At 39.8% G+C, this 23,571-nt stretch overlaps 1 protein-coding gene and 1 long non-coding RNA gene across 5 annotated transcripts in view; both read left to right on the forward strand.

The window, feature by feature from the left end:
• Asap1 (ArfGAP with SH3 domain, ankyrin repeat and PH domain 1) overlaps positions 1 to 23,571 on the forward strand; it is a 292,770-nt gene that overhangs the window by 155,196 nt on the left and 114,003 nt on the right. For all 4 annotated transcript variants that reach the window (XM_048358418.1, XM_048358420.1, XM_048358419.1 and 1 more), the window contains exons 4-5: positions 7,306 to 7,378; positions 21,942 to 22,087. In XM_048358418.1, the coding sequence (XP_048214375.1) occupies positions 7,306 to 7,378; positions 21,942 to 22,087 (219 nt within the window). The remainder of the gene's footprint in view (positions 1 to 7,305; positions 7,379 to 21,941; positions 22,088 to 23,571) is intronic.
• On the forward strand, positions 17,630 to 21,125 carry LOC125360466. The gene is made up of 3 exons (XR_007212756.1): positions 17,630 to 19,688; positions 19,724 to 20,461; positions 20,579 to 21,125. It is a non-coding gene; the product is annotated as an uncharacterized LOC125360466 (long non-coding RNA).

Genomic DNA, 23,571 nt, shown 5'->3' on the forward strand with positions numbered 1-23,571 from the left:
ACAATCATGTAGAACATATGATAACAGTATTTTTTTCCCCTCTATTACTGAATGTCAGCAGTTGTATTGATAGGAATGGTCAGAAGTGGGATGAGTATCTCAAATATAAACAAGTTTTGTTATTTAGAATATAATTTTTCTATTATCAAGTTGTGTCCATTTTTCAGAAATTTCTCCATTGTTGTTCTTCACATTTTCCTTCTACTTTTTTTGACAGCTTTATAAAAAAAAGATTTAAAAGGCATTGCATGACAGTATTGCTTGAAATTTATAATTGTCGGTTGAATTTATTTGTATGCGTTTGCTATTTGTAGTTTATTGCACTAGTGTTTTTATCTCTCTGTCCTGCATCTCTATGGCCACAGTAGAAGTTAAAAATAATAGATTTTATGGTAGCGAAGTCACCCTTTGTGATTTTTATTCTTTTTCTCTCAGTTTTTTAAATCTTGTTTTGGTTCTATGAATTTGATTGCAGTCATTTGTCTATTTCCCTGTAGTATCTGATGTCAACATTAGAAAATTATGAAACCTCTCTAGCTGATAATCTAGTGCATATTTTGAGGCTTCATTAGACTATTTTTAGCTCAGTTTTCTACTGAAGACCAACAAATATTGCAGATGTGCAAAACTAAAACTAAACATATTATACTTTTAATTGGAAATTTTCATTTTAATTGGAAATTTCTTGGTTACTATGTTAGAGGTATTTTTAAAGCACTCCAGTCTCTGATACACTAATACACATTGAGTAAATCCAAGAGAAAAACATAATTATTAGCATTGTTGTATTTTCCAGACTCATGGGCTATTTTTCTCCCAGTTTTCTGTAGGCCACAGTACTGGAGCTCTACTGCCTTAATTCATTTAGTTGGTTGGTAAATTCACTCAGGATTTATTTTCATGGGAGACAACCTTCATTTCTAGTTAACATTTTTCATGTATATGCTGAAGTTTCTTCATCTCTTCTGTCAAACAGTGCTGTCTCTCTTGAAAAATACTGCTTAGCAGTGACCAGAGATCTGCCTTCATTTATTATCTGGGAGGCCCATTTTGCTGAATAAGCAAGAAACCTGAAGTTTCAACTGAGACTATCACTTGTGGATTCGATTTTATATTCCCTTCAAACTTCAGTGCTCAGAAGCAAGAGAGGGAAATGAGCCAGCTAGCAATGAGAAGCTCAATGTATGGCACACTTGGGCATCACAAGAGCTGGTATTAGTTAGAGAAACAGATGTGGCAGAAAGAACACAGACCTTGGAGATACGCAGGAGTTTAAAAAGAAAACTAGTTTTTATTTTTTACTAGTTTTAGACTGTGGACCCCTGCCTTCGGATCCAATATCTATGCCTATAAAAATGACAGCATTGGGCTGGGAATGTGGCTTACTGGTAGAGTGCTTGCCTAGCATGCATGAAGCCCTGGGTTCGATTCCTCAGCACTACATAAACAGAAAAGGCCGGAAGTGGCACTGTGGCTCAAGTGATTGAGTGCTAGCCTTGAGCAAAAGGAAGCCAGGAACAGTGCTCAGGTCCTGAGTTCAAGCCCCAGCACTACCCCCCCCCCAAAAAAAAAAATTACAGTATTAGTGCTTTCCTTGTAAGATTCATTAGGTTTTGGAGTTTTCAGAAAATTTCTAGAGAACAGAAGTACAAAAAGCAATGCCAAGGATACTGGAATTAGGAACAATGCTATGATTGATTCTTTAATTGCATAGAAATCTTAAATGTAAGAGCCTTCCCCAGGTCTATGATGCTAGTTGTACTCCTGTTTTTAAATTAATATTTCTTTTATTTAAAATGAAATCTAGCATACTAAGACACGGAAGGATGGTATCTTAGGACTTGAAAATACTCAATTTCTAGAAAATCAGAGCCAGAAGAGCCTCAGGCTTGGTCTCTCTTAGAGATGTCCCTGTTAGGAAGCTGAGAACCCACAAGTGAGAGGCAGTCAGCTCAGAGGCCTGGGGTTGCAGATCCTTTCTGGGATTCTTTCTGGGCCCTGTGAACATCCCGACCTCCTCACACATTACTTTTACTTGTTGGAGAGAGAAGGATAAGGAGGACTTCATAAGGCTTCCTGTGCTTTTGACCTGAGCTTGAGGGAGTTCTTTGAGGGAAATAGGCTTCATCCAGATCCTAAGCATTCACAGGGAACATAAAACAATATCATCATTAATACATCATAAATGTCCTGACCTTCAAAAGATAGGATGGGGCTTGGAGACCCTTGGAACCATGATGAGCCCTGGGGAGGTTAGAAATTGAGTTTGTACAAACACCACCTGAACAGAGAAATCATTGCTATTTTTGCCTCAAGTAAGATGCCAAGCTGTTGGACTAAATAGCAAGGTTTTAAAAACAAGTGATACAAGGGAAATAAACAGCAGCGTTATAGAGTACAGATTATGTCCTATACTTGTTTAATTTTAGATACTTAGAAAATCACTTAACTGATCTGTTAAACCCTTCTCTGGGTCTCCCATCAACTCTGCCTTCAGAAGGCGTAGGTGATAAGTAATTTGCGTTTATTTGCACGAGAAAGCAGAATTTAGTCGGTTACAATTTTATGTAATGCCTTTCTTAGGCCTAGAAACTTGATAACTTGGTGACAACTTTATATGTATGTATTAGATCCTTAGAGTCATTCCAGATGTAGCACTGAAAATGGTACATTCTATCTTTGCCATAGGACAAAATGTGAATTAGGACCCATGGGAGCCTAAACCCTTAGCATCTACAAATCTTCGCTGTCCAGGGTATGGTACATTCTATCTTTGCCATAGGACAAAATGTGAATTAGGACCCATGGGAGCCTAAACCCTTAGCATCTACAAATCTTCGCTGTCCAGGGTCACGTTCAACCCCATTCAGCAGTAGGTACAAGAGACGGTAGTATAAAATGCCTGTGGTTGAAGTCTGTGTGAACAGTGCAGCAGATTCTTGAGTGTTCATAATACTTTTTATAGTTTACAGAGGCACTGATAAGCAACTTACATCTTTTATTTGTATATGACACTTTAACTTTCCATTTTTTGCTGTGTTATGCAAATCAGGTTTTATTTCAGGTGAATCATTTCCCCCTGATCTAGCAACCTCATTCAACTCCTACTAATTGTGAAACTAAACACATGATAGCATCTCTGCCAGTTTTTTTTTTTTTTTCACAAAAGCAGCTCTTGCTCTGTCCCTTTTTCTCAGAGGCAGCAGGTCTTTGGACCTGCTACTTCCTGACTGAGCCCTTCAGGTCCTGCTGGTGTCTCACTGGCATGTAGGACGGGTTGCAGCAGCCCAGGCTCCAGCTCCTCATGCTGGTACAAGAGGGCTGCCTTCAGGTTGCAGTTTCCCCTTTGTGCTTTGCTGCTTTCTTCCTCCAGTTGTCTTTCTCTGATCCTCTGTGTTTGGTCCAAGAACAGTGGAAGGAAGTGGCCAGAAGTCTCATCTCTCCATGATTGCAGGAGTAGACAGTGGGGATGACAGCTCACACACTGACTACACTCTGATGTCAATTTTTTTCTCTCCCTTTCCCTTCTTTTTGTTACCTCTGCAACTCCATGCAATTTACTTAGCTATTCCAAAGGTGTGTCACACAGACCTACATTTCATCCACCTTTGTGATCAAAGTGAAGTAAGTGTGGATAAAACCCTGGTTTGTAGGAAGTATTGTTTTATGGATAACTTCCTTTATCAGTTGTGTCATCATGAAGCGTTTTAGGCTTAGTTTTACTGTGGTGAGTGGAGCTATTTGAAGGGGCATGTAGTTGGTAAGTGAAGATCGGTGCAATGCTCACACTTAGGCATCTAATGAAATGCCTGGCAATTCATGTAAATATACATAAGATGTTTGGGGATCAATAAAACAAACTCTTGTACAGTCTGCCCTCCTCTTCTTGAGGTATTTGTCATTCTTTCCCTTGATGCCTTTATCCACTCCTTGTACCTCGCCCTCTTATCCACCACTTTCCTGAGGATCACTTTGAACTGCTTTTTGAGCTTTTGCTTTCACATTATAATCCACATCTTAACATATGGAGTCGTACAGTAGATCATTTATAGAGTTGCTGTAAGGCCGCTCTTTGGTCCTTGAGGACTTTCTGTGAATAAAATTAGGCATTCCATCCTGCAGCCTGAACACACTGCTCAATCCTCCCTCCTTCCCCCAGGTCTCATGCTTGTCCAGCAAGCAGGCATGAACTAAAATTCAGCCAAAGTTATCGTCCCTAGTAAAAGAGTAATGCATATTAGAAAATGTTTGCTTTAATGTAATTTACATTTGGCATGTGCAAGTCCTGGGGTTCATTCCCCAGCAGAGCACGTGCTTTTGTGCACATACTACACACACGTAATTTTTTTTAACTATTTCTGAATACAGCTCAAAGCAATGTAAGCACAACAATACCCTCCATTACCCCTCCTCCTTCCCTCCCCCTCTCTCTTTATTCTTTTCTTCCTCCTTCTTTCTTCCCCTTTTCTTCTTTCTCCAAGCAAGTAACAATACATTTCATTAAAGAAATCACTTGGGAATAGGAATGCTTGTTCCAACTGTTTCAGGGATATCACTCTTAGAACCAAATGCCTTTAGGGCAGTTATCGCTCACCTTTTTGTTGCTTTGAGGACTGAACCCCCAAGGCTTCACACATGGTAGGCAAGCACTCTGCCAATGACCTGCATGTGCAGCTCTGCTAGCTGGTTTTAAGTATCTACTCTGTGCAAGGCTTTGTATTAGCCACTTCTGTAAGTACATTAATGTAGTGGGGGGCATGGGGCCTCCCTCAAAGGCAGCTGTGATTTCTCTCCATCTCCACTTATCTCTGGGATTCTATACTGTTACTGTATTGTTAGTGCATTTGTTCATTTATAATATCACTTAGGCTTCATGTCATAATGCATTTTTGAGGCTACACAGGCCCCTGCCTTCTTAAAAACTTCATCTAGTAAAAAAGATAAATAAGATAAAAGTAAATAAGTCACAAACCATTATTTCAGAGCATGGTAGTACTTTGGAAAATACCATATGAGGTGTGTTTGAAAGGAACTCTTATTGGCCCAAGGTTACCCAGCTTTAGGATGTCTGTTAAAAGCTTCTCAGAAGAAAGAGCTTTTAATCTGAGGCCCATTAAGAAGAAAAAGCCAATCATCTGTGAGCTTGGGGAAGAGAGTTCAGACAGAGGACTCAGCTAGTACAGTTGCCCCAAGCAAGGAGTTGGGTGGCCAGATTTGTGTGCATGTCTCAGACTAGCAGTTCTTACACTGCTATGATTAAGGGATCCTACTTGGTCTAGAGGCAAGATCTCATATCCCGCCCTCAGTGGTGTAGGCACAAAGAAGATTTCATTTTTATGTCCCACTTGTATGATTTTTCTGAATCTTTCTAGCTATCAGTTCTCCACATAAAATTTTTTTGGTATGGTTTCTTAGTTTTCTCTTTTCTGTCCCTAGAATTCAAATGAACAAACTTGTTGGTGGGGTGGGGGTGTGTAAAATAAAACATCTCCATACTAGGGTTGGAAATACTTTCCTAGGTTAAAATCCATACTGTTACATATAGGATGTGGAGTTGCTGTCTTTCCAAATTTAAGACAAGTCAGCTACTAGTTACTCTGTTACTAGGGATGAGCATTATCTTCTACAAGCATTTGTTTTATTCTCTATCCCCTTATCTTTTGATGTGATCAACTTCAAATGTGAGTAAATGCAGCTGTGTATTTTATCATATTTTTAGTAGTTTGAAGAATATCATTGTATAGCCCACATATGTGCCATTTTTCTCTTAGGCCTTGTCTAATATTGCATATATGACATGTTATAGGAAGTTATTGCAATTGTCTGGCACTTGAAGTAATGGAACTTGGTGGCACATTTAGATGTATTATTTCTAGAAGGAGCCTTATTTGATTGAAGGACAACATCCTTTCCCTAAGTTGTGGGGCTCTTAGAAGTTTAGAAGTGCCTTTCATTTGCCTTCTCTTCACCACTAGCCAAACTCTAGACCTTTTCTTTTTAAGTGCCACTCAGATTTAACTGTTTATAACTGTTAGATGAAATGCTGTTCATAACCTTTAAAAGAAAGTATATGAATCTTATATCCTATCAGTTAGTGCATGCATGAGTTGAGAAAACACTTAATATCAAGTCTACAATTTTGCCTCCATCAACACACCCAAAAAGGATGTAGAGAGATAATCTCATAAAATGTAACTGGGGGGAGGGGAGAATGTGGGAGAGAAATGAGGAGGAGGCAACAAATTGGATAAGAAATGTACTCACTGCCTTACATATGAAACTGTAACCCTTTTGTACATCACTTTGACAATAAATAAATTAATAAAAATAAAAAATATATAACTGAAAATTTCCATGGGTCTTTGCTCACTTGGAGTCATCAGCTCCAAAGATGCACAGACATTAAAGCGCATACATTAATTTCTGTCAGAGTAGTTCTGTCTTTATATGGATATTACCTATCCAAGCTGAACTTACAGGTGAACTGAAAGCAGATCGTTTTTACTTTCTTGGGAATAAGTTAGAAGTAGTTAGATCCACTGGAAATGTGGACATACTTCCTTCCAAGACCAGAAATCCCAGGAGGAAAGACCTTCAGCCCAGCATGGGACCAGGTGTCTAAAGAAGAGGAGCCAAAGGGAAATAGCACCTGAACCACAGTTAAACTACATGGTTTAAATGTATCACCAGTTGATTGTGTTTGTTGGCACACACCTGTAATTCCAACACTTAGGAAGGTGAGGCAAAAAAATTACAAGCTAGAGGCCAACCTCGGCTACATTGCAAATATTTTTATTATCTTTAGTCATACAAATAGATTTTTAGCACTGAAACCCTGAAATTTAAAAGCATTATAGAAAAGGGTAGTCCTACTTATTAAACTCAATGTATTTTTCTGGGTGAAATTATCAATAGATGATAGATGTGTTTGTTCCTTGAGTATCATGCCTTCTTATTTTATATCTGCCTTTCTCCCTATTGAGCTGTATAAACTTATGAGGGAAGGAAGTCTTAGGATTTCCTACATGTCCTATGCTTTCTTTTGGTTATTACTAAAAAGCTGCCATGTGATTCATTTCACATAAACTGAGCTTTGTATACTGCTTTCGTATTTATTCGTAAAACACAGTCAAAGCCTGGACATTGGTCTCAGATATGGTTCATTGTTAATTTAGCAGTTTGTTGCTTGTTTGGGTACTCAGCAAAACAAACTCAGTTGTGAATGTTTCTCTTACTTTTTGTTAGAAATGTTCCAAATTTTCCAACATCATTTTCTCCTTTTTTCTCTCTCTCTCTCTCTTTTAGGCTCTAGACCAAGATAGAACAGCTCTACAGAAAGTGAAGAAATCTGTCAAAGCAATATATAATTCTGGCCAAGGTAAGCAGTTACCAAATCAGATAACATGTCTTCAGAGTTGTCTCTGTTATTTGTAAGGTGTTTATAAACTATGTGATGAGGTCAAATAAATTCACTGCTTCTCTTTTTTTGTCTCCTCCTATGCCTAGCTAAAACCTGTCAGCATTTGTGCAGCAAAAAGAAGAAAACCATGAGTGGCGGGGGTTTCTGTTAGGCCTTTAAGAATTTAATAGAGTATTAGATACTCTTATCACAGGTGACATGAAATATTCAGTAGCTCTTTGTGTGGATGGTCAGCCTGGAGTTCAGCTCTCTCAGCTAAGCACAGGGGAATCTTTTCCTTTTTTTCCTGTACACATTTGATGATCAGTACTGACTGTGGCCCTCATGGCGTTTAGAGAGGGCAAGGTTAAATTTAAACATCCATTTAGACCTCTCTCTACTACTATATTTTCTTTGGTCCTAGAAGATGCCATGTAACTTCTGTAATTAAATGTTTAAGCTTTGGAACAGTAACTTTGTCAACTTAGAGACAAAAGTATTTTGACAGTGACTAAGAAGAAATTAATCAAATTAAGGTAAACAACCCAGGGAAAAACGCTAGGCTCCAGCCCCACAGGGAAGGGAGACTTGGAAACAAAATGTGTTGTTGGGTATCTGGCTCACACGTTTTTGTTGTTTTTGCAGTTCCAGCTCACTTTCCAGAGGCCATTTCTCTAAGAAATTAGTTATTGTAACTTACTTTTATCCAGCGACAGGGAGGCAGCAGACTGTAAGGCAGAGGTTGGGCAGAGTTCTGTTTTCATCCTTACTAACACACTCAACAGGATGACTCTGAACTAGTTACTTCACTTTCTCTAACCTCTGTTTTCTCATCTGTAAATGAAGATGGTAGCATTACAGATTTAATGAGCTAGTACCTATAAAGGGCCTACCACATTATAATGTTTAGTAAATACTTGATCTTCTTAATTTGTTCTAGAAGTATAGAGTTGGAAGGAACTCAGTGCACAGATGCTTTATCTCTCAGTCCCTTGGCCATCAAAGCTAGGAATCACTGGCCTCGGTGGAAGACTAATAGTTTCATGTATTCTTTGCCCCTCACCGTACCTCAAGAAATTTCTAGAGTATCAATTACCAACACATTTTTTTCCAGGTTACTTGATACTGCCTTCTAATTTCTTTATATTCAGTTAAATAAAGTACTAACATCTACTTAAGGTGAATAAGTAATGATTGTCTAGTTATATAGTGGCCATATGTTGTAAGTTTTGGCCTTAATCATGTACCTAATTTGTAACTTCTCTTTTTTGCTTCATTTTTATTATGATTTAATTCTACATGTTTATTATTATTTTTGAGGAGTTGTACAGAGGGTTATAATTCTATAATGAGTACAGTGCTCCTTGGACAATGTCACCCCTTCCTTTGCTTTCCTGTTTTCCCCTTTCCATCCCTGTCCACAAATTCCATAGTTCATTTTTTATATAGTATATATTGAATACAATGACTGCATTTGTTCACTTTTCCTCCCTCTATTCCTGTTTCTCCCCCTTTGCTCCCCTAAGACAAGAAAAACAAGTAACATCAAAAAATTCTTTAGATACTAGCTCTTTGCAGAGGCAAGTGGAGAAAATAACTACAAAGTGCCACTGAGAGCTTTTGAAGGGCTTATGCTGTTGTTTTTCCAGACATGGATGATGATTACACAGTCAAGTTTACTTGATGATCACTTATCAAATGCTGCACTTAGCGTCAGGCCCTGTTAGACATGTCTGTTGTACACCAATAAAAACATACTGAAAATGTAGAAACAAGGAGCTTCACAGGAGCTTTTTTATTGGACTTTGGAAAAACAGAAATCGGGTTTATTAATAAGGAAGTATAGTAGAGCACTGAACATGCTTTTAGAAAAAGACACTCAAGTTGTGTGGGTCTAGCTTTAAGTGCTAGGTTTTCATACTTCTTAAAGTCAAGTAAATAATTTAATCCTCATGAGTGTTCAATTTCCTCAGATTTAATAAGAAAATGGAAAATATTCAAGTATTTAAATAAGAAACTTATAGTTATTTTATGCACAAAATAAAGCTGCTTATATTCTACCTGCCATATATTAGTTGCCTAATAACTAGTAGAAAGGAAACATGTCATGCGTGACTTTTGTTTCATTGACCCTGGAGCAGTCTGTTACAGACAGCTTGAAGATCCTTTATCTGTCACAGCTTGTTTGCCTGAGAGGAGACTGTTCCACAACATGTGCCACCAAACTCCATGTGACTCTTCCAAATGACCCAGACCTCTTAGGTCATTCTTTGCACTGGTTATTCTTAAGATAGGGTCTCACTCTCTGTTCATGTACAAACCTAAAGCACAGTCCACCTACATTAGGCTTTATATCATAGTTAGGAATACAGATGTACACAATTGAGCCCAGCATGTTTCTTTACCTTAAGTTAGACTCACAGACTTTTTTGTTTAGGCAGGCTGAAACTGATCTTTCCAAATTCACCCTCCTGTATAACTTAGGATGGAGGAGCACTCTTTAAAAATAAATAAATAAATAAATAACAGGCAGACAAAAGAGAACTCATTACATTGTTGGTAGGAATGTAAGCTTTTTTAACCACTTTGGAAAGCAGTGTGGCAGTTCCTCAAAAGACTAAACGTAGAAGCTACCCTATGACCCAGCAGTTCTTCTCCTGGGCATTTATCCAGTAGAGCTCAAATAATGCCACCCTAAAGCTACCAGCACAACCATGTTCATTACAGAATGATATACCATAGCCAAGAGATGGAATCGGCCCAGATACCCCTCAGTGAATGAATGGATCAAAAAAATGTGGTATGTACACACACACACACACACACACACACACACACACACACACACACAATTGAATCAACTCATCCATCAGGAAGAATGATATTGCACTATTTATAAGGAAATGGAAAAATTATATTAAGCAAAGTAAGCCACACCAGTTGCATGGTTTCCCTTATTTTTGGTAACTAGAATGTGCCTATAGTTCTACAAGTAAGCACACTGGGGTGGTAAGCAAGGAGTAACAAATGAATTAACAAGTATAATAGACTTTATGGAGAACACAAATAGTATCATTCTTTAGAAAAGACTATGTCAAAGCCCAACAAAATAAGTACCAGGAAATGGGTGCTTGCAAGAGGAAGCCAAGAGGAAAAGAGTAGAAGAAGGAAGGGCGAAAAGGGTAGATTGTGGGCAGGCATTCATCGTGTATACCACAAAATTGAGAAATATAAGGTGGGAAGTAAGTACCATCAGGCCCACTTACTACGTGAGGAAACTAAAGCTTAGAGAGCCAGAACAGCTTGCCAAGAAGCCATACTTAACAAGAAATGGGAGAAGAGGCTACCTGAGTTTGGAACAGCTGCTTTGTACTTGTTTTCTACCTGACACATAATGGGGCTCAACAATACATAGTGAATGCCCCATGTTAGCTGGATAGAGACCAAGATTCTCAGGAATCTTCCTGAAAATGGCTGTTAAATATTCACTAATTATGAATAGTCATGAATGAGTCATAAACCCCACTCCTATAATCTATTTGATGCTTTGGGTGGCTCCCTAATGGGAGCCTTGGCTTAGAAATGTCGGGATAAACTCAGATTCCCTCCAGCCCCATTAGGGTTTTGCACTCACAAACCAGTATAGTATACTCAAGGCTTTGCTTAGCTTGTGTGGGCAGTGCTATGACATTTAATTCTTTGAAAAGAGTTAGATGAGTAAAACAGTGGTGTTGCATATCTTTCCATGATTCGTGCGCAGTGGAATCCAAACTTCCCGTCCAAGGGCTTTTGGCTTCATCCAGAAGCCACAAGAGGTCGAAATTTGGTATCTGTTTCCCAATGTGCTTTCCTGATTTTCTTGTTTTCTCACAGTGCTTAAGTGACAGAAAACTCATGTGATGCTCTTTCAAGATTTAAGAAGCATTTTTATATTTGTGGTTGGAAATTTCCAGCCACCCACTTTCCCTAAGTAATTTGAAAGAAGGCTAAAAATCGTGTATTATTTTTACAAAGTTCTTTCATTATTCATTGGTAAGCAATGTAACAATAAGAGAGATTGGTTTTGAATAGCAAATTGTTTTTCTGCAAGCTGTTTAGCTTAAAAATTGCTTTAGGAATTTGTCTTTTACTTGTCCCTGTTGTGGATTAAGACATTTTAAAATAACAAAACAAAATTCAGAATCTGAATTTCTTTAGACCAAGGCGGGGAGCCTCCAAGCCATTTGTTTTCCTGTGTTGTTTCTAAGTTTTGAAGTCTTAGTGTTATTAACCTAGGAAAGATATTGATGTTTAAAACATATACTTTAGTAGTCTCTTCAAACCTCTGCACTCCTTCCCTCTCTCTTTTTTGCTAATAGGTGCTTAAAATAGCTAATAGTTTATTGAACACTGAGGATAAATCAAAGTGTGTTACAATTTTTGGCTTTTTTTTCTTTCCAGTGGTAGAGCCTAAATACCCTTTTCTCTTTTGAATGTGCACCATGTTTCTTAACTCCCAGTGAATGAAATGCAGAACTGATGCCACATGATTTCCAGGGTGCACGGTCAGTTCATAATAGAGACATTTTTCCTTGCTAGCCACCCTGAAGATGCTCTGGCAGCCCCATACAGAGAGATCTCTATCAAGAGCCAGCACTGTGTTGTGAGTGTACCAGCAGGTCTGCTCACCCTAGGCAGGCAGGTGACCACAGTCTTGACTGGCATCTTAACCCCAGTGTTTGTGAGAGATTCTAGGTTAGTAGGGTATAAATGGGGCTACCAGCCACAGAATTTCTACCTTTCCAATGATGGCATGTGTGTACATGTCTGCTTTTCTCCAAAGACGGGAGAGAGTTCTCAGTGCTATTAAGAACTAAGTGAGCCAGGCCTCTGGTTGCTCACACCTGTAGTTCTAAGTACTTGGGACCTGAAAAATGAAAGAATTGTGGTTCAAGGTCAACTGTGGCAGAAAAGTTCACAAGCTCACTTTTTGACTCCTAGCTGGGTACATCTGTTATCCTAAGCTATGTGAGAGCTGAGAAATGTCCATGCAACTCCATCTCGAGGGAGGGGTTTGGATGTGGTAGCATGTGCTTTTCATCCCAGCACCAACAGGACACCTAAAGGTCAAGGTGGGAGAGTGCAGTCCAGGCTCAACCTACCTATCTCAGAAATAATGAGTGCAAAGCAGAGCAGGAGCATGGCTCAGCTGTAGAGAGCCTGCTGGAGCAAGAGTAAAACCCTGAGCTCAGAGTCTTGCTGTCCCCACACAAAAAAAGTAATACAGTAGTATACTTTGCAAAGTGAAACTAATCATATAGTAAGCATGGTAGACTGAATTTGTTTTTCTACAAAATCCTTTAGGTAGGTTGGAAAATCTGTTAACAAGTTAGGACTTAAACAGACTTACATGTGTACACATTTTTTCTGGGAGTAAAGACCCCCAAATCTTCCTCTTCTATGTTAGAGTATATGTCTATGTATATGTGCTTCTCATCCCAAAATGTATATTTTATTATTGTATGATGACTTTCTTAAAATTTTTTCCAAGATATATTTTGAGTAAATGCTAGCTTATTAATAACACATGGTACTCCTTAGAAATTGTTAGTCTGAAAGTTGGGGCTCTTAAACCCTTTCATTTTTCTGGGAGGAAACTGACAGTGGATGTAATCCAGTGACAAGTGAATGATGCAGAAGTCTTCTTTCTGAAGTGCAGCTAGGCCCTTGCAGTGTCACAGCTTTTGCTGCAGGCAAGAAAGCCCTAGGCTTTCTCAGCCTCTGTTGTTTTTTCTCTTACTCTCTTCTAGTTAGAATTATGTAATAAGTAGTTTTATAAGAGAGCATTTGTGCTTCTTGAAAGAAAATTAGTGTGTGGTGTTCTCTCCACATTTTTGTTTTGTTAAACTAATTCTATTTTAAGAAATAACTCACACTGTGTAGTGAAATCTACTGTTTTAAAAGTGAAGTAAAATTTGTCCATGGATAGGAAGCAAACAACTTCATTTCAGTTAATTTTCTCAACATTTCTTTTTTTAATTTTAAGGTATAATGTGCAATTGGTTGTAATAACTACAGTTAATAATTAAGTTTGATACAGTTCTATGGCTTTCCTGTATCTTATTCTAAATTGTATTTCAACCATGCTTTTGCATGGTTTAAGTTTCACTGAACTAAGACTATTTTCCTGCATTATAAAAATGTTGTACATAAACTACAGCAAAAAGTCTATAGAAGAGGGCTGGGAATATGGCCTACTGGTAAAGTGCTCGCCTCATATACATGAAGCCCTGGGTTTGATTCCTCAGCCTCACGTATATAGAAAAAGCCAGAAGTGGCACTGTGGCTCAAGTGGTAGAGTGCTAGCCTTGAGCAAAAAGAAGCCAGGGACAGTGCTCAGGCTATGAGTCCAAGGCCCAAGACTGGCAAAAACAAAACAAAAAAGTCTATAGAGGAATGCCTGGTGTTTGGTTTTATTTCTCTGTGTGAAATTCTCCAGGAAGTTGTTGGAAGTCATCTTATCTCTTTCCCACACACATAGGGAACAAACCTGTTATAGTCCCTTCACATCTGTGTGAAGACATCTGCAAATGGTCCTGTTAGCCTCCAAAAGGTTTTTCATTGAGAGTATGTTGAATCCATTCATAGTTTGCAGACATGCATCTTCGAGTGTCCATGTCCAGGACTGAGACAACTTTCTGGTTGAGCCTTTAGCTGGAGATACAACTACATTTTAATTCTGATGACCTGTTCAGGAGGGGAACTGAGTTGTTACTGATTCTAAAGTGTTACTCACTGGAGGTTAGTGTCCCATCACAGAGCACTTAGTGGGTGACAGAAAATGGCTTTGTTCAGCCAGTTACTAACTTGTGCAAACAACAGGATTTTCTCAGATCTCTATGTCTCAAGCAGTTGATCAGATGTGTTCTTTTTCATTATGTGGAGAAAGATGTGTATTGGGCAGGAAGTGGCAATTAGGAGTCTCTGGACCATCTAGGGATAATTTTTCTCCCTGGCATTTTCGGTGGGTTTTCCCCATTATGAGTCTTGTATGTATTCTGATTCAGGCACTGCTTGGAGCACACAGCGCGTTTGTGCTCTGCAACCCTGTTCTCATACTTGTCTGTACTGAAATGTGATCTCAATCTAGGAAGAACAGTTTCTCTAGAGTTCCTTCACTTCTCACGACCTCGGTTTTCGCTAATGAAAAGGTGATGATGATGCCTCCTCTGTCCCTTCATACAATGGTAGTTGTGAATGAGATAAAGAAACACAGTGCACATACCCCCACAGAGGGTTCACAGGTTGAGGAGATACAGTATTTCCCCGGCAACTGAAACCAGAAAGACCTGTCTCCTTTTGAGCTGGGCATCCAGAGGTGGCAGGGAGCTTAGTCTTTAGGTTCAGCTGTCTCCTCTGTGATCCTGATATTTTGTGCATATAGACTTCTAAATAGTCTCAGAACAGACCTGAATTTTGAATTTTACAGTATCAGTAGTTTGTTCCTGCAATTCCAGCTGCTTGGGAGGCTTAGAATGGGAGGATCATGGTTCCAGGCAAGCCCAGACAGAAATTCAATGAGCCGTCCATTTCAACGAAAAAAGCTGGGTATAGTGATACACATATTATCCCTGCTACAGCAGGAAGACTAAAAACAAATAGGAGGATCATGTGCCTAGGCAGGAAGTGAGATAAAAATAACCAGTGCAGCTGGGCACTGGTGTAATCTTAGCTACTCACAAATCATAGATCTGAGGTTTGTGGTATAAAGCCATCCCAGGCAGGAAAGTTCATGAGACAATCTTTATCTCCAGTTAACCACCCAAAGTAGAAGTGGAAGTAGAGCTGTGAATCAAGTGGTAGAGTACTAGCCTTGAGCAAAAAGTTGGACTGGAATTAGGGCTTAAGCAGTGGAGTACCAGCAGAGCAAGCAAGCTGACCAAGTGAGAGACTCTTGAGTTTAAAACTGGTACCGCGGGGCTGGTGATATAGCCTAGTGGCAAGAGTGCCTGCCTCGGATACACGAGGCCCTAGGTTCGATTCCCCAGCACCACATATACAGAAAACAGCCAGAAGCGGCGCTGTGGCTCAAGTGGCAGGGTGCTAGCCTTGAGCGGGAAGAAGCCAGGGACAGTGCTCAGGCCCTGAGTCCAAGGCCCAGGACTGGCAAAAAAAAAAAAAAACTGGTACCGCCAAAAACTAAATATAATCCGTGCAAAAAAGGGCTAGAGGTGTGGCTTAGGTATAGAGCACTTGACTAGTACACATGAGGCACTAAGTTCAAACCTCAAATGCCTCCTCAAAAAAAAAGTTACGAAACAGAATTTTTCAGTCAACTTCATGTATTTAGAATCCCTGGAATGGAGGTCAGAACCACTCATTTATATGAGTAATACATTAGAAGATAATATATTACAGTATATTCATATAACATACATAGTATGTACATGATTTAAACAGATCATCAATAATTGGAAATTATGCTCTGAAGTGCTTTACTGACAGGGATGGATGGTCACAGAGTTTGGAGAGCACTAGCCTCGACTTGTGTATGTTTTTTTTTTGTCCAGGCTGTGTCCTGGATCACCACATTTACCAGGACAAGAACCCAGTAAGCTTTCATTTTATCTCTGAGCCTTTTGTACGTTATTTATAAACCAAGACACTAAGGCTTAGAATGAAGGGGTGCACCCAAAGTTTCAAGGTTTCCCTAAATAACCCTTGTTTCCTAATTTAACAGCTTGACAGAGGTTGATGGGTTAATAGTAAAATGAGGGGCCGTATATTATCAATAAAACCTGTTTGTAGGAAGGTTTGCCTCCTTCTCTGGCTAGTCAACTGAGGGGCTGACATGGGGGCATAATTGGCTGTCTCCTTGCTAGTTGTCATGGAGGCCAGATCCCACAGCACTGCCATTGCCTTCACAGCCACCAGCAACTCAGATGTTCATTTCCTCTTGCTACCGACAGCCCAGTGATAAAGCCGAGAAAGAGGCCATTTGTACTTGTGCCCTAGGATGATGTTCCATATGGATTAAAGGCTGATTAACAGCAGTTTGGAACTCTGCAGGTGTCTCCATGGGTCTGTATTAGGTGATAGACTTGACGGGACTTCAGAAATGCGAGGCCAGTGCTGAGTTTCTAGATAGCACCCCATGGTCTGGGACAGATTCTTGCAGTTGCTTGGTGAGAGTTTTGAAAGAAGAAACCCACATTCAGTAGCCTTGAGGAATTAAAGGGATGCGTCATCCACAGTGACAAAGAGAAAGGCATTTTAAGAAAATATGTACAGAGGGCTTTTTTACCCGGAGGACTTTGTCTTCGTTCCTAACACTGGACCTATGCTGTGAGGGGTTGTGGGGACAGAGAAGAATTCTTGGTGGAGGCTTGGGACTGAAATGACTTACTCACCATCTAGTAACTATTGTGTCCAAACTAGTCAGTGTTGGAGCCAAGGAAATGAATCCACCCTCACTTCCCCATTAAAAAAGTTACCATTCCTGGGAAATGACTGTGAAGTTAAAACAAAGTATTATCAGAATCACCAGATGAGTAGTGATGATTTTGTAACAAAGATCTGAGCCCCCAGACTGACAGCAGAAGAAATAAGGAACATTGCTTATAATAGTGTAATCATCTCATTCCTAGTGCTAGACAGTAACCCCCCCCCAAATTATTACATAAGTTTTAGTATAGTGTATTGTAAGTTCTAAGCACTGTTAAAATAAGATGTATTTGTATTAGGCCGTGCTTGGTGACTCAACCTATAATCTCAACTACTCAAGAGGCAGAGATCAGGTAGAGTTTAGTTTAAGGCCACCCAGGCAAAAAATTAGTAAGACCCCCATCTCAAATAAAGCAAGAGTAGTGGTATAAAATCTGTAATCCCAACTGTGCAGGAGTCTCACAGAAGAAACTAGCTAGGCAAAAACAGGATCCTCTCTATAAAAAAAAATAACCTAAGGCAGAAAGGGCTAGAAGCATAGCTCAAGTGAGAAAAAACTTGCTAGAGGGCCTGAATTCAAAGCACAGTAGTACAAAGAATAAGTATTTGTATTGAATTATTGAATTTCTTGATCTTTTGTCAGTGGGAGAAAAGCAAACTTTAATACTTTTTATTGAGAGTAGACTGAAAACTGCTATGTGTGTGAAAGAGAGAGAGGGAGAGAGAATCGGGGACATTTTTGCTGAGATACACTCAGTTTATGTGAGCTTATCTTAAGGAAATAGGATTAGGAAAGAGGAAAGGAAATTATAATTTTCTTTCTCTTTATATAACCACCTGAATGATTTGTAATTTTAAAAACAAATAGAATTAAAATTTTTAAATGATGGGTGCTACAAAGTGTGTCTAGAATGTATGAGAGCGCTATTGCTATCTCTTCATTCCAGCACTGAAGCTTCTGACACCTAGGAAGTCACTATGTTGTTGCAGTTACAGCTGACTGTGTTTTCTGTGCATGGCACATGGCTGGGGGAATAAGAATCACTCCCTGCAATGAGCATCTTACTGAGGGCTCACTGTGTGTTGGGCCTAACACTGCACAGAAATATATCCCAAGTCCAGTAAAACTGAACACTCCAGCATTCCTAGACATGAATGAGAGGGGAGGTTTCATTTGTATCTTACCTTGAACTAGGTAGGCTGAAGCTTGGAACCATGGTGGAGCTTATGGACAGGAGAACTCTAGGATGGCTGTATGATCACAATATTAGTGTACATATCTAAGCTCTCAAGATGTTCCTGCGCTTGTGGAGATAGATGACAAACACATGTCCCTCTGGACCCTTGGCACACAAGACATGCGTGCAGACCCTGTAGGGAGACTGTGGTCTAGAAAAGAGATGGGAAGGTACGGAAATGAAAGTCACTCTGGACGGAAGGACTGGGCTAGGCATTTTCTAAACATCTACCATATGCCAGAAACTAGATGGCTTTTCTCACCTATTTCCCATAATAACCCCATCAAGTAGGTATTACAGTTAAGAAAGCAGAGCCAGAAATGATACATAAATTACCCTTACTTGAAAGTTGATCCCAAATCCTATTTTTCCAAGAATCCTCAGAAAATATGAGGATACTGTCAGTTCCATTCGCATTAGAACTTCAGCCCTCTGTCTCATGGAAGATGAAATTAATAAAAGTAAAGGTAATTTTAGAGATTGACTATAAATTACGTAGGATTATCCCATTTCACATATGAAGTCAAGGCCCAATAGAGTTATGGACTTTGTCACACAGGGCCCTTTGAAACCAAGCAGGGATTCAGATCTGTGCCTCTGTTCTCCTCAGGCCTGCACTTTTCCCTCTACCCATGTGCCTCAGTCAAATTCCCCTGGTTTGGGAGATGAGCTGAAGGTCTTCCTTATTAAATTCATCAAGTGGAAATGAGTCAGTGTCTTTTAGAAGAGTTTTTGTTGTCCTTCCAAAAGAGCTTTCATGTTCATTATGGTGCCTTTATCTCTTGGCAGTGACTGAGATGGGCATTGTTTTATATAGATGTGGAAGCTAAAGTCCCTGAGAGGTAGTCATCTGACCAGGGTGACATGATAGATGCTAGAGTTGGGCTCCTTCCCTTTGAAGTGGTTGAGATGAATATCATTGTTCATTGGTCTCCAAAGGCAGAGAAGAGTGTTGGGAGAGATTGTCCGTGGTGAGTGTCCCAGGTGGTGCTTCATTTGTCTAGAGGGAGGCATGAAGCTGGCTGCCACCGTGCAAGGTCAGACACGTGTATCCTGTCTCGTCAGCTGATGTGTCTTGCCTTTTGTTTTCCTGTGCAGCCTCTCTGCATGAACGTGAACAGTAACCAGAGCTGCATTTTATCTTCCTTTTTTTTTTTTTTTAATGTCAGCCTGAACTGCTGCCAACCACTGCAGGCCCCATGCATTTTTAATGTACTGATGATTAGGAGGCCATGGGGGTCTCATTTCATGTCATTCAACTGCTGGAGATGTGTTTTTCTCAGCTTATTCCCAATGTAGGCTCCTTTCTGTTTCAGATACCCATGGCCCCTCAGCTCTTACTAAGGGGGTAAGAAAGTGAATTTCTAAGCCTTTGATTTGCTGAATAGCTAGGAGATTTCAGAAGGGGGTGCTTTTCAACTTTCTGAAAAAGAGATCACGAATTTCAAGTCAACAAATATTTACTGAGCCCTGGCTCTTGTAGTCTAACTCACTGGAAAAAAAACAAAAAACAAAAAAAAAAAAAACTCTACAGTAGGCATTTGTTAGTGGGGATGCAGAAGTGATCCAAGGTCCCTCTCATGGTCTGGTGACAGGGAAAGATGAAAACATGTATAAATATACTATGTGTATACTATGTGTATTTATAAGCCATTAAGTGCAGAAGAGCCATTAAGTGCAGAAGATTGTAGACATGAATGGTTATTTCTAACCAAGGGGGAAGACTAGCTTAGGAAGGAAGTGCTGTTTGAAGGGAGCCTTTAAAGAGAGGACTTGGAAAGATACTCATGTGTCCATTATTTAGTCCAGTAAATGCTGAGCCCATGCAAGCACATGCTTCTCTGTACACCGTAGCAGAGGAGACGGGAAATGAACAGGTGAAGATAGATCCTCCCCACACACACACACAAAGACAGTGCCAAGTGCAGAGAACAGTACTGCTTTCCTCAGGTCTGCAAAGATTGGGACCCTGGGTATTTCTGATGAGTGGCGATGTCAGCAAGGGGCTTGGTAAGTGGTTGTCAGACTTGAGCTCTATTTTTAAAAATACAGGCCCCACACTTTGTCAGTGGGTTGCATCTGGGGCATGAGAAATGAAAACCAAGTATGATTTGAGAGTTTTCAGCATTACAGCTTCAAGAATATTACTTGATGTTAACTGACCAAGGGAAGGGATTGTGGATAAAGGGCTGAGAAAGAAGATCAAGGATTTGTTGTTCACATATTCAGACTGAACTTTATTATCAGGCATCCAAGTAGAGATACAGAATCAGTTTGAAGTGTTTGTTGTTGGTTTTTTTTATGGAGGAGAAAAAGGTATTTGACAGTTCTCAGGGCCCTGTTGCTTCCTAGGCAAACATGCTATCACTTAGGCTTCACCCCCAGGCCTGTTGGTTTTGTTGTTTTCTGGTAAGATCTCATGCTTCTGCCTCAGACCAAACTTGGACTGTCATACTCCTGCCTATACCTCACAGGCTGCTAGGGTTATGTGCCATCGTGTCCCAACTCATTCTTGGAGATGGGTCTTTTTGATTGGCTTGGTCTCAAACTATGACTCCCTTTCTGCCTTTCAATAGATAATTAAATGTATAATATTTAAGTCTGTATTTTAGGATTGAGCTCTGGGCTTGCAATATCAATTTTAGAGTTGCCAGCTAACAAAAAAACACTTAAGTTAAAAAAAACACAAACATAATTTAGATCCAAGGGAGTGATCATGGGTAGAGAATAATAAAGTACCAAAGACAGACAGGAGGTTTTCCAGTGTTATGAGGTCAGAAAGATGAAGAGCCATCAACAACAATGGAGATTGATTGGTGGCTGGAAGCTACAAGGACAACTGAGTGAGTGTGGGGTCCTGGAAGCCAGGTGAAGGAAGATTTGTATGGAGTTAGCATTCACTGTTGAGAACATCTCATATACTTCATGTCAACTCAACACCACATTCCTTTACCATAGACTTAGACTGGAAAGCAAGAGCTTAGGGAAGAGAAACAACCTCTCTAGGAATAGAGTGTTGAGACAGAATCTTACTGTGCAGACTAGGCTGACCTTGAGTTTGTCATGTGGCCCAAGCTACGGAATCCTCCTGCATTAGCCTGCTGAGTACTAGAATTACAGGCATATGACACCCTACCAGGATATGATTAATGCTCAAGTGTCAGCTACAGTAATAAGTAAGGAAATTTAAAAAAATAAAATAACTAAATAGAAAGCTCATAGGTAGTGAAAAACAAGCTTCAAATAATTTTGTCTGAGCCTGCACATTTTGTATCAAGAGATAGTATGTGAAAAGTATTTTCCAGTGCCTTTCTCCGTCAGGGGCTTAGACAGAATTAAAGGAAACAAAGACTAGTTGCAGAGAAAGAAACATGTTAAAGCACATGGATTTCCCTTTGGCATTCCGAGAGAGAGAGAGAGATTGTGTGCGTGTGTCTGTGTGTTTAATGAGAGTTTTCATAATGCTACAGTTGCTTGAGAATGTGACAGAAAAAGATGTGGGCCTAAAGCCAGGAAGAAGTCAATGAGTTTGGTAGGATGTAAGAGCTAAAGAGCTAAATTTTGTGCACGGAACCAGGAAATCTCCAAGAAAGTGGAGTGAGACACCTGGATGTGTTGGCACCTACCTTTAATCCCAGCACTTAGGAACCTGAGGCAGGAAGATTGCATACTGAGGCCAGCCAGCCTGGTTTGCTTCATGATAGAAAAAGGAAAGCAAAAACCTTCAGTATGTTGCTAACCTCTGGACATGTTGGACATGTTTAATAAATAGTTGATGCAAGTTCTCTCCTCTTTTGACAGTTTTCAGTGATCAGTAGTTCAGAATAGCTATTCATTGTGGCAAGTAATAACTCACGCTCCTTCTCATCTTCTCTTTTCAGACCATGTACAAAATGAAGAAAACTATGCACAAGTTCTTGATAAGTTTGGGAGTAATTTCTTAAGTCGAGACAACCCCGATCTTGGCACTGCTTTTGTCAAGTTTTCTACTCTTACAAAGGAACTGTCTACACTGCTGAAAAATCTGGTAAGCCTTGTCATTGTCATGCATGGTGGCAGAAAACTACAGCCTGATGGGGCCAGGGTCTCACAGAGAACAGCCCACTGCTTTCCCCTCAGCCCTCAGAGCTGGAGGCAAAAATAAAAATAGACGGCTTTATAATCCATTTGCGAGGGTTATGAGTTTTATACATATGTATATATGAAGTTTCTAGGATTTGTACCTATATCTCAGCAGATAGCAGAGTAGAGTTGTTGAGTCGAAACTATTCCTTTTCTTTTTTAAGGTAACCTTGTCCTCTTTCGTCCCTCTCTCCTTTCTCCTCCCTCCCCCCTCTCTGTACTACCCTATACATCCAGTGGCTTATGCACTGGTTATTTTTGAAGAAGAGTCTTACTTTCTGCCCAGATATATAGCTGGCTTGAGCTCTTCCTGTTTTGTTTTTCTTACTGTTGTAGCTGGGATAATAGCCAAGCGCCACCACACCCAAGTGTTCTTGCAACTATTGCATCTCATTTCTGTGCAGATAACTGCACATATCAGATAATGAAACTCCTTCAACTCCACAAGGAGAAAAAAGAGTTTTGAGATTTCAGGAACCTATGGTTTCAGTGGTTGAAGACAGGAAGAATATATAAAAAGCAGCACACTTGAAAACACTGATTCAGAGGTTGGAGGGTGGAGCCTATAACCGGGCATTGCCATATTGTTGCATCTTCCTCCTGTGCACACACATGGAAAGGTGTATTCTGGGTAACACCGCATGGCTGACGATGTGAATTGATTGATGTCTGGGTGAAAAGTATTTCTCTAAGGACCACTACACTTCTTTGAGAATTAGTTTAATCGAGCCTGCATCTAAATCTGGAACCATGGAGTGACGACTGAAAGGAGGTCCAGTGGTACTAGAAGAAAATGATTCATATCCTACTTTTCCTCAGTCCTGCCCTGGGGAAGAGGCCTTGTTTCCCCTTCCTTTTCCTCCCCTCTACCACCCCCAGCACATTTATCTCCTTGAAGGATCCAGATTCTAAGCTCAAATGGCCTTACCCTGAGTCACTTACGTACCCGATGAGTTTCTGTTACCTTAGGGTATAACTTTGTCATAAATCCATTTGCCATAAATAGCTTTCAGGTGTAGACACATACTTGAAAAATACAGCTGTCTTTCCAATCTTATTAACCTGAATATTGATCAGTCAAAATACTTTTTTTTTGTACTAGGATATATATATATATATATGTATGTATGTATATTCTTCCAAGCAGTTTAATTCCTCTGTTCAAGGAATCATGAATCAATGTTGTGTAGTAAACCAACTGACCTGAAAGAAAACAATGTTCAATATGGTATTTTTTTTTATTTCAAAAAGGATAATTTTGAACATAGAACCAATGGTTCCCGTAAGTTTTGGTTTAACAAATCATGATGTTGTGAATTTGAATCTCTTTCATTTAGAAAAAGGCCCTTTTATTTCCTCTTCCTTCTGGGTATGACCTGCCTTTCTGCC

Source organism: Perognathus longimembris, chromosome 12 (genome assembly GCF_023159225.1).
Source record: "Perognathus longimembris pacificus isolate PPM17 chromosome 12, ASM2315922v1, whole genome shotgun sequence".
NCBI lineage: Eukaryota > Metazoa > Chordata > Mammalia > Rodentia > Heteromyidae > Perognathus > Perognathus longimembris.